General features: G+C 36.7%; 1 protein-coding gene across 1 annotated transcript in view; it reads left to right on the forward strand.

Moving 5' to 3' along the window:
- Positions 1–12,061, forward strand: part of LOC112923068 (uncharacterized) — a 59,361-nt gene that overhangs the window by 36,422 nt on the left and 10,878 nt on the right. The window contains 2 exon segments of the mRNA XM_026002777.2: positions 493–582; positions 2,545–3,761. Of these exon segments, the coding sequence (XP_025858562.2) occupies positions 493–582; positions 2,545–3,761 (1,307 nt within the window).

Raw genomic sequence — 12,061 nt, forward strand, 5'->3', positions numbered from 1 at the left:
GGGTCATTGAATAAAGCTGTTCTGAACATTCTTTTTTTTTTTTATTTTTTTTTTATTTTTTATTTTTTTTTTAAATTTTTTTTTTATTTATGATAGTCACAGAGAGATAGAGAGAGAGGCAGAGACACAGGCAGAGGGAGAAGCAGGCTCCATGCACCAGGAGCCCGACGTGGGATTCGATCCCGGGTCTCCAGGATCGCGCCCTGGGCCAAAGGCAGGCGCCAAACCGCTGCGCCACCCAGGGATCCCTTTTTTTTTTTTTTTTTTTAAATCTTGTTGTTCTTTGTTTTTGTCTTTTTGTCTTTTTACCAGACAGTTTTTCTTAGAGATTATACTGATTTATTTCCTACAAGCAACATATGAGAGTTCCATCAACATCTGGTAATGTTAGTCTTTTTATTTTAGCTATTCTGGTGCATATGTAGTGGGCTTGAGTTTTAGGATGGTTGGATGTCCGCTAATGCCCAAGTCCTGTGTCATTCCCATAAACAGGGTGTCAGTATCTGAAATCAGATGTAATGTTACTGAACCAAGGAGAACCATGGATGGAGGAGGAAGAAATCTCAAGTTGGGCCTATTCAGGTAAGTGAGAACCTGGCATATGGGAGACGGGGATGTAAGATTAATATTGATTAATGAGACATTTATCTTTGAAATATTGTTTTAGGAAATCTTCTTTAAGGCCATAGATGTCTAGAAGGGGCTGATGACAGTGTGGGATTGTCAGATACCTAAATAACATTGCTACATATCTAACAGCCATGTAATCCATTTTCTTTGCTTAAATTTTAGAGAGAAAGGTAACCTCCTTATCTGTATCTTGGATCTTATTCATGCCCAAGTCGTTTAGGGCATTTCTTAATTAGTTAACCTCCCTTTGGCTAATATCTTCAGCACCTATTCTTCCAAAATGGGCTTGTACTCCTTTCTTTATGTATTCACCCAGTCTTAGATATACCCTCTACCAAAGTAACTTACTGAATGATATTCATATCCTTTCTAATTATCTTGTTTTTCTCACCTTCCTTTCAGTGTAGTATGTCTTGAGGTACAATATTTTGTGTTTTTAAGTTTTTCATTTACTCCAATAATACAAATATTCCTTCTTTGCCTGTCTTTGCCTTCTTTTTCTCCTTTCTCTGTGACAGTTTTTACTGGCTTCTTTATGTTATTTTTATTAACTTGGTTATTTTCCTGTGTTTTTCAGTGCTGCTTATTATATTCTCCTTATACCCCTGCCCACACCTTGTAATTTAATCTTTCATTTTTCCCTCGAGTTTAACCAATTCTTTTTCATCTCTTCATTTTTTTGTTTACTTATTTCTTCTTCTTCTTTTTAGTAAGTTCTGATTCATGGGTGTCTTCCATGTCCTCAAATGCTTGTTTGAGTATATTTGATTCTGTTTGGAGTTTAGACAAAATTTTCTTCTGCTTTATGGCTAGTGTTTTTGTCATTGTTGTTTTTGGTTTTGCTTTTTGCAAGGGATAATTTCCTCTATTGATATCTGCACAAATTCATTTCCTGATTTTTAAAAAAGATTTTATTTATTTATTCATGAGAGACACACAGAGAGAAAGAGGCAGAGGCCCAGGCAGAGGGAGAAGCAGGCTCCATGCAGGGAGCCTGACATGGGACTCTATCCCGAGTCTCCAGCATCAGGCCCTGGGCAGAAGGCTAAACTGCTGAGCCACCTGGGCTGCCCCATTTCCTGATTTTCTGTAGTACTCTATGGACTATATATTTTTTTTTTGTTCACTTTTATTACTCTACAGTGTTTTAATAAGATTTTTAAATACTATGGAGTCCTTATTAATATAGCAAAGCCTTTTCCCCTCTTTCTTTTGGGATTGAAGAGGAATTTTGGCTTTTCTGGATTTGTGGTTCTCTTTGTCTTCTAGGACTCTGAGTTTCCTTTTTTCTTCTTTCCCCATTACCACCACCCAGTTATGAGTAGGTATTTCTTCCTTTTTTGCCTTTTTTTCTCCCCCTAAAAATGCCTGTTCTTCTAACTCAGAATTTCCCCCTTTTAAATAAAACCTCTGCTATCCCATGCTTTTTGTGTCATCTGACTCTTGAAGATGCATATACTTGGAAATCTCTACCCTGTAGTTGTGCTTCTGTCTGGTTACCTAAAAAATATTTTTGAATATTTTTATATTTAGTGTGGATTTAGTCTTTCTGCTGGTCACTTCAATTCACCTTCAGTCTCCTTTCCTAGCATCTTTACTTTGTCTTTTCTGAAATGATTTTTGATCTACTTCTGCTTGGATCTACTTGACAGTGGTGCCCTGTGGAACTGCGACACTGAGTTCATTGACTTCTCTTTCCATTATTCCCTTCTTTTTCTTTTATATCTTTCTTCTTCTATCTTTGGGTTTTAAGGTCATATTCTTCCATTTTAAAGCTGACTACACTCATTATCAGATTTCTATCTATGTGAAAATTAAGAGCTTTATTTATTTTTAGTTAATTAATTAATTAATTTTTGTACTCTTCAGAGCTCAAGAGTGAAGTAACATCATTTACATTTGGGCTTTTTTCAGACTTTGATATTATAACCATGATGAAAGAATTAACACCATGGAGGAGCATTTCTGAACAAGTGATACTCTATAACATGATTGTATACTCAAGTTTTGAAGACTGGAGACTTGGAGATGAGATAAATCACCAGGAAAACCAAGACAAGTTTTTGAACCACATTGCATTCATTAACAATAAGCCACTGACTGAGGAGATAGATCATGAATGTAACGATGTGCTGGGAAAAATAATTCATCTGAAAAGAACATCTGATGAATGCATCAGAGCCTTCATGGAGAAGTCACACCCCTTTATACAACCGAAAATTCTAACCAGTATGAAATCATTTAAATGTATTCAGTGTGGGAAAGCCTTCAGTGGAAAGTCAGGACTCATTGTACATGAGAGAATTCATACTGGGGAGAAACCATACAAATGTAATGAATGTGAAAAAGCCTTTATTCAGAAGTCACAACTCACTGTGCATCAGAGAACTCATACAGGAGAGAAACCCTATGAATGTAGTGAATGTGGGAAAGCATTCACCCAGAAGTCAAACCTCATTATTCATCAGAGGATTCACACAGGGGAAAAACCTTATGAATGCAATGAATGTGGAAAAGCTTTCATCAAGAAGTCAACACTTAGTGTTCATCAAAGAGCTCATATTGGGGAGAAACCATATGAATGCAGTGACTGTGGGAAAGCCTTCATCTGGTGGTCACAGCTAATTATACATAAGAGGATTCATACTGGGGAGAAACCTCATGGATGTAATGAATGTGGAAAAGCCTTCAACAGGAAGTCAGAACTCAGTGTACATCACAGAATTCACACTGGGGAGAAACCTTTTGAGTGTAATGAATGTAAAAAAGCCTTCATTCAGAAGTCAGATCTCATTGTACATCAAAGAACTCACAGTGGGGACAAAAGGTATAAATGTTGTGAGTGTGGGAAAGCCTTTATTCGGAGCTCACAGTTCATTGAACATCAGAGAATTCATACTGGGGAGAAACCCTATGAGTGCAGTGAATGCAGAAAAGCTTTTATCCAGAAATCACAACTCATTGTGCATCAAAGAATCCATACTGGAATGAAGCCGTATGAATGCATTGAGTGTGGAAAAGCCTTTAGTAAGAAGTCACACCTCACTGTACATCATAGAATACATACTGGAGAAAAACCCTATGAATGTAGTAATTGTAGAAAAGCTTTCAGTAAGAAATCTACTCTCATTGTTCATCAGAGAATTCATATGGAACATAAACCTTTTTAATGGAATGAGGAAACTTTAATTCAGTGATCAAAATTTCATCACACAGGGGTTCCTGAGTGGCGCAGCGGTTTGGTGCCTGCCTTTGGCCCAGGGCGCGATCCTGGAGATCCGGGATCGAATCCCACATCAGGCTCCCGGTGCATGGAGCCTGCTTCTCCCTCTGCCTGTGTCTCTGCCTCTCTCTCTATCTCTCTGTGACTATCATAAATAAAAATAAAAAATTAAAAAAAAATTTCATCACACATCATAGAATTCATAAAATCTAGAAACTCTATGAATGTACTAAACATGAGAAGCTTTCAACAATAGCTCCCAAACTACTAAGCACCAGAAAATTCATACTGAGAAGCAATTTTGAAAAATCATGTTTCAAAAAAAAATTACATTGGACATCTTGGTTCAGGCCTGATAGTAAAAGTTTTTTTATGGTATGACAGAAAAATCTCAACTGCCTGTGATTGGCTTGATCACTGTGTGGTATAGGTTTTTTTTAAATGAGTACAGTTGACCCTTGGACAACATAGGTGAAGGTCCCCTTGTGCACTTGAAAATTCATGAATAACTTTTAACTATTCAAAAGGTTACCTACTAATAGCCTATTATTGACTGGAAGCCTTATTGGTAATATAAACAACACATTTTTATGTTATATGTATTACATACTGTATTCTTACAATTAAGTAAGGTAGAGAAAAGATGTTTTTAAGAATGTCATAAGGAAGAGAAAATACATTTACAGTATTGTACTTATTTATTTTTAAAAAAATCCATGGACCTGCACAGTTGAAATCTGTGTTGTTCAAAGATGAATTGCAAATTGATTATTCAGGACAACAAAATGACAATTATAGGTGATCATTCTACAAGTGATGTAGGAATGACATTCATAACCCAAATTATCTGTCATTTGGAATTGAATATGGATATTTACACCTGCCTTTTTTTTTTTTACACCTGCCTTTCCACACTAAATGACACCATTTCCCCCCACATCTTAAAAAATATAAAAGGATAAATTATAACTAAATTACAAATAACTCTTCCCCATTCTTTCTTGAGTTGTATAGAATCAAGAGAAGATGAAGCCAATGCATTTATAGAGACATCAAAAGTTAGTGGTAGGGAGCACCTGGGCTGCTCAGTAGGTGAAGTGTCTGACTCTTGATTTCAGCTCAGGTCATGATCTCAGAGTCGTGGGATCCAGCCACATGCTGGAATCCATGCCCAGCAGGGAGTATATTTGAGATTTTATCTCCCTTTGCCCCTCACTTTTATGCACTATCTCCCTCTCTCTCAATAAATTTTAAAGAAAGTAGTAGACTTTTAAAAATATCGCTTGATGTAAAGCATACAGAGTTAAGAGAGACATCAAACAATAGGCAAAATAGGTGGTAATGCAGCTGTAGACAATGTTGGCATATTCAACATGTAACAAAAATAGTTCTTCACAAAGAAATTCCTGTTCATCATCCTGTTTCAACTCATAGCACTTACGTGATTACTGTTAGGCATAGCTTGGGATCTTTATATCCTTGTGATTATCAGAATTGAATTTTTTTAAAGCTCCCTTTATTGGATATTCCTGCCACCACATTTGACAGTGTACTTTCTTATTTAATCCTTACAGCAAATGTATGAAACTAAAATTATTACCATTTTATAGATGAGGCAAGTGGAGCCCAGAGAGGTTCTCTGATCTGGCTAAATTCATGTGCCTAGTAAGTGGAGGGTTGAGATTCAGATCAGTCTCTTAGCCTCCACAGGATTCTGTCCCACTGAAGACAAATAATGGGTGTAATGTCACTTCAGCTCCAGACAGAATTGAATTGAATTTGACTGGACATCATATAGTATTCTGTATCATGTCCATACATTATGTTAAACAAGAAGAAACATGCATTCTAAAAGGAGGTATTAAACTTTAGTTTCTTTTCTTTTTTTAATTTTTTTATTTATTTATGATAGTCACAGAGAGAGAGAGAGAGGCAGAGACACAGGCAGAGGGAGAAGCAGGCTCCATGCACTGGGAGCCCGATGTGGGATTCGATCCTGGGTCTCCAGGATCGCTCCCTGGGCCAAAGGCAGGCGCCAAACCACTGCGCCACCCAGGGATCCCTAAACTTTAGTTTCTCACATGCAGAAGCTCTTGGAGATATATTTTTTGAGTTATTGGTTCAGGGATACCTGTTTTGCTGCCCTATAAATTTTCTTGTGATCAGTTTGAACATAGAAGTTATACTGTTACTTTATGATTTGTTTGAAAAAATTAAGCTTTGTTTTGTAGAGCAGTCATTGTATCATCACAAATAATCATTTTTTTATTTTTAGATTTTATTTATTCATGAGAGAGAGAGAGGCAGAGACACAGGCAGAGGGGAAAAGCAGCCTTCCAGCAAGGAGCCCAATGTGAGACTTGATCCCAGATCCCGTAAGCTGAAGGCAGACACTCAACCACTGAGCCACCCAGGCGTCCCCACAAATAATTTTTCATACAAATTCTGTTATCCCAGGCATCCTTTACTTTTCAAGCACAATAACCTAACCTTATATAAGTTGTAAATATTAATTGTCAGGTAATATTATGAAAAGAGTGATTGATGTCAAAAAACCTTTTTAGCCTTCCCTTGAAATAAAAGGTGAAGCTGATACATCATAATGAGCTGGATCTTAAATTTTGAATCAAATATTTTTTCTTAGATTTTATTGTTTTTTTTTTTTTTTATTCATGATAGTCACAGAGAGAGAGAGAGAGGGAGAGAGAGAGAGGCAGAGACACAGGCGGAGGGAGAAGCAGGCTCCATGCACCGGGAGCCTGACGTGGGATTCGATCCCGGGTCTCCAGGATCGCGCCCTGGGCCAAAGGCAGGCGCCAAACCGCTGCGCCACCCAGAGATCCCTTTTTCTTAGATTTTAAATTACAAATAACATTTTAAAATTAAAAATGGTTAACACCAGCCATGATTTTTACTGTAAATTTTAACTTTCAAATAATTATTTTTTAAAGATTTTATTGATAGAGAAAAAGAGTGTGGGCTGGAGAAGGGACAAAGGAAGAGGAAAGGAGAGAATCTCAAGCAAACTGTGCTGAGGATGGAGCCCAACTTGGGGCTTAATCTCATGACCCTGAGATCATGATCCAAGCCAAAATCAAAAAAGTTGGACACTTAACTGTCTGAGCCACCCAGGTGCCCCCAAAATGATGATTTTAAACTAAATATTGAATTGCAGTCATGTAATTCTTTTATTGGTAATTTTTAAGTCACTTTTGAAGATAAATATTGAGCTGGGATGTAAATGTATGAGATTGATTTCTAAACGAACATGTCAGAAACTAAACTACTCATGTGTATCTTGCCCTTCAGTGTTGTCATCTTGGAAACTATATGATAATGCCGCTTGTGCAGCCAATAATTTGTGGAACTCCTGTCTCTTAGAAGTTCTTTCAGATCCAGCTTGCCTGTCAGGCCTCATATAAGACTATGTAATATTTTCAGAGAGCCTTCCATCATTAGAATTCATTGTTTTTCTAGCCCTTTATCCTTCCTATCATTCTATTAATTCTGTGCATGACTTAAGCAAGAAGAAAGCTCATGCCCCTTCTGTAGTCATTTCAAGTCTCAGGTCCTTTAGGAGATTCAACATCTCAATATTCAATGTTTTGTCTTCTATTTAATGGTTTCCTATACATAGCTAATATTGCCATGAATTAAAATAGGTAGGAAATTCTTCCAGTATTGTTTTTTAAAAAGGTTTTATTTATTTATTTTGAAAGAGATCATGAGTAGGGGGATGGATGGGGGGAGGAGCAGGGGAGAGGGACAAGCAGACTCTACACTGAGTGTGAAGCCCGACACTGGGCTTGATCCCATCGTCCTGAGATCACTTTCTGAGCCAAAATCAAGAGTCAGTTGTTAAGCTGACTGAGCCACACAGGTGCTCCCAGTGTGTGTGTTTCAACTTGCTTCCTAATATGTTGTCACCTAAGTGTATGTACTTGTATTCTCTTTAAAAGGATATTTCATACTACTTCCTTTCTACTTCAGTAGTATTACTAATAGATATTTCTGGGGGCACAATGAATTAGGTACTAGTCTCCTTAAACAACTGGAATTTAAGAGATTACACAAGACACCATGACTCATACCTAGGGACTGTGAAACATTACAGTGTACGTAAACTCACAGGTATTTCAGAGTTTTCAGGCAGAGTTAAAAGTTGAAACAAATGGAACTACCCTAATAATGCTGAAAATATGGTTTTAAATGGTTTGGGAATTAAATAATTACAATGTTAATATGCTTGTCATCAAGATGCTAATGTTCACTTGAAGTTTTACAAGCTGATGGTATTATGTTTATTTCAACTCCAGGTTGTCATCACAGTTACACACTTCACAGTTTCAGACATTCTTAGAGTATAACAGAACAAAATGGCAGTATGTGAGTATGTGTGTGGATAGGATGGGAGGGAAGCACACCATGACTTTTTTCTGAAAAGGCAGAAAAAAACTCAATTTCCACTTGTTAGCTTAGGTAGAGATGAGGCACAAGAAAAATTAGAAAATGTTTAGATAATATTGAAATGAAAATAAAATATGTCAAAGTATCAGGGATGTCACTAGACCAGAACTTAAAATAAAATCTATAATTTTAAGTGTTTTATTAGAAAAGAAGAAATATGTAAAATAAAATTTTTAAAATTCCATCTTATGAAGATAGAAAGATATGAACAAATGACACCCCAAATAAGTAGGAAGATGAAAGTAATAAATGGAAGAGCACAAATCAATGACCTAGAACAGGGGATCAGACTACATGCCAAATCTAGTTAGTGGCATGTTTTATATAGCCCTTAAAGTAAGAATCATTTTCATATTTTAACAAGTTTTAAAACACACCAACTAGGGGCTCCTGGGTGGCTCAGTGGTTGAGCATCTGCCTTCGGCTCAGGGTATGGTCCCGGGATCTGGGATTGAGTCTCACATCAGGCTCCCTGCAGGGAGCCTGCTTCTCCCTCTGCCTATGTCTCTGCCTCTCTCTCTCTCTCCTTCTCTCTCTCTGTCTTTCTCTGTGTGTGTCTCTCATGAATAAATTAAAAAAAAAAACTAAACAAAAAGAAAAGAAAAAATAATAAAAGACTACACAGCAGAAACCACAAAACCTAAAATATCTCCTATCTGGCCCTTTACAGAAAATGTTCAATCCCTAAACTGGAGTGTATGCAAACAGAAAAATTGATGAGAACAGAAAGTGGTTCGTTGAAATAATACAATTCATAAATCTTGAATAGATTTAAGAGAAAGAGAAGAAAAAATTACCAATAGGAATAAAGGAGGTGACACCACTATTTCAGAGTTGAAAAGTTGATAGTTATTAATGAATTTATTTCAGAAATTTGACAACTTAGGTATAATGGAATATTTTCTTGAAATAATGTTAAATTACCAAAACTGAGTGAAAAAGAATTAAAATACTGAAATAGGCCTGTACTGATTAAAGATATTGAATTTGTAATTTAAAATGTTCCCTAAAAGAAAACTCCAGGTCTAGAGGCTTCACTGGGGCATTCTATCAATATTTAAGGATGAAATAATACTAATTCTGCAAAAACTTTAGAAAATAGTGGAGGATTAACATTCTCAACCCATTGTATTGGATCAGTATTACCCTGAAACCAAAGCCTGTTGAAGACATAATAAAGGAAATTATAAGCTGATATCCCTGATAACTGTAAATGTGAAAATTCTTTTAAAGTTAATATTTTGAGGGCCACCTGGGTGGCTCGGTTAAAAATCCAACTCTTAAAATCCAACTCTTGATCTCAGCTCAGGTCTTGATCTCAGGGTCTTGTGTTCAGGCCTCAGGTAGTGAGTTCATGCCCAGGGTGGAGCCTACTTTTAAAAAAATATTTTGAATACAACAATAAATAATAAGTGAAATGTATCTATCCATGTAATTCACAAATTTTTAAAAAAGATCTTTATTTGAGAGAGTGAGCACAATTGAGGAGCAGCAGAAGAAGGAGAAGCAGACCCCCTCCCGAGCAGGGAGGCCAATGTGGGGCTGGATCCCAGGACTCCAGGACCATGACTTGAGCCAAAGGTAGACGCTTAACCAACTGAGCCACCTGGGCACCCCACCAACAGAATTTTTTTTTAATGAGTGAAAATACATCTCCATAGATGCAGAAAAAGCATTTGACAAAATTCAACATTAGTGATGAAAACTCTCAACAAATAAACAACAGATGGTAACTACCTCAACCAGTTTTATGGTTATTTCTTTCCTCATAAGATTAGAAATAAAGCAAAAATGTCTGTCCTCATTTTTTAAAAAAGATATTCCAGAGAGAAAGAGAGAGTGAGGTGGGGTTGGGGAGGAAAGGAGCAAAGGGAGAGAGACAAGCAGACGCTATACTGAATGTGGAGCCCCCATGGGGCTTGATTCCAGGACCCTCAGATCATGACCTGAGATGAAATCAAGAGTCAGATGCTTGACTGAGCTGCTCAGGTGCCCCCTCATTTTTATTCAGCAATGTGATAGAAGTCCTGGCCAGTTTAGTAAAAGAAAAAAAAAATGCATACAAATTGGGAAGGATGAAGTAAATCTTTATTCATAACATGATCTTACACATTTAAAATCCTAAGGAATCTACAAAGATTAAATCTTTTTTTTTTAAAAGATTTTATTTGAGAAGGAAAGAGAGAGAACATGAGTAGGGGGAGGGTCAGAGGGACAAACAGATTCCCTGCTGTGTGCAGAGCCAGACATGGGGCTCTATCCCAGGACCGTGAGATCATGACCTGAGCCAAAGTTAGATGCTTAACAACTGAGCCATCCAGGCACCCCAAAGATTAAATCTTATAAGTGAATTTCAGTAGTTCTTAGGATAAAAGACCAATATGCAAAAAATAATTGTATTTGTACATATTAACAATCAAATATAGAAAAATAAAGTTTAAGAATCCATTTACCATAACATCATAAACCATAAAGTAGGAATAAATCAACCAAAGCTAGGCATTGAAGATTCCAAAATATTGCTGACAGAAACTTTAAAACTAAGTAAATGGAGAGGCTGATCACCTTCCATGGATTGGAATACTCAGTGATGTTAATATGTCATTTGTCCCCACATTGATCTACTCAATCAAAAGCCCAACAGGCCTTTTTTTTTTTTTTTTTTTTAAGAAATTACATGGAAACTCTATGGAAGTACAAGAACCAAAATAATTTGGAAAGTTAACATTGGAGGACTTACACTATCTGATTTCAAGTCAGTGTAGGTATTGTCCTAAGGGTAAGTATAAAGAAAGTGTGATATTAGCTGGGCATAAACCTAAATCAACAGAATAGAAAGACGAGAGTGTCCAGAAACATACAAATACACATAATCAATTGACTTTTTAAGTAAATTTTTTGTTTGAAAATAATTTTAGATTTACAAAAGTTACAAAGATAGAGAGGGTTCCCATAAGCCCATCATCTGGTTTCTTCTGAGATTTCACTTCTTACATTACCATTGTACACTTGTGAAAACTAGAAAACTAACACATAAACGTTAATATTAATCATATTCCAGGCTTTATTTGGATTCCACTATTCTTTTTTGTTCCAGAATTCAATGCAGGACATCACATAGGATTTAGTCATTGTGTCTCTTTTGTCTCCTCTGGCCTGTGACTATTGATAGGTTAGCTAAATTACTCCATAAAGTGCCTCCTTGTCCTCCATTCTGTGTGGTTAAGGAACTTGAATCGACACTAGCTCCTCCCTCATGTGCATGCCTCAGATAATAGCCTGCAGAGTCACAAGTAAGTAGTCTTATTGCATGGCTATATTTAAAAAAAATTTAGATTAAAAAAAATTCATTTATTTTAAAGAGAGATTCGGGGGGGTTGGGGGGGGTGGCGGCTCCATCTCACAACCCAGAGATCAGACTTGAGGTGAAACCAAGAGTCTGACGCCCATCTAATGAACAACCCTGGCACCCCTGTTTTTTTTTTTTTTAAAGTTAGACTCCACAGCCAGCTTGGCCCTCAACAAGGGACTTGAACTCTGGACCCTAAGATCAGGACCCGAGCTGAAATCCAAGAGTTGAAGGCTTAACTGACTAAGCCACCCAGGTGCCCCAACACTGTTCTCTTTTTAATTTCAGAAGTATAAATAACTACATATTTAACCATATAGATGCACACACATAGAGAAATAGCCTATAATATTTATATAATAGTGGGTATCTTAGAATGGGCTTTTGTTTTA

The sequence above is a fragment of the Vulpes vulpes genome, chromosome 12 (genome assembly GCF_048418805.1).
Source record: "Vulpes vulpes isolate BD-2025 chromosome 12, VulVul3, whole genome shotgun sequence".
NCBI lineage: Eukaryota > Metazoa > Chordata > Mammalia > Carnivora > Canidae > Vulpes > Vulpes vulpes.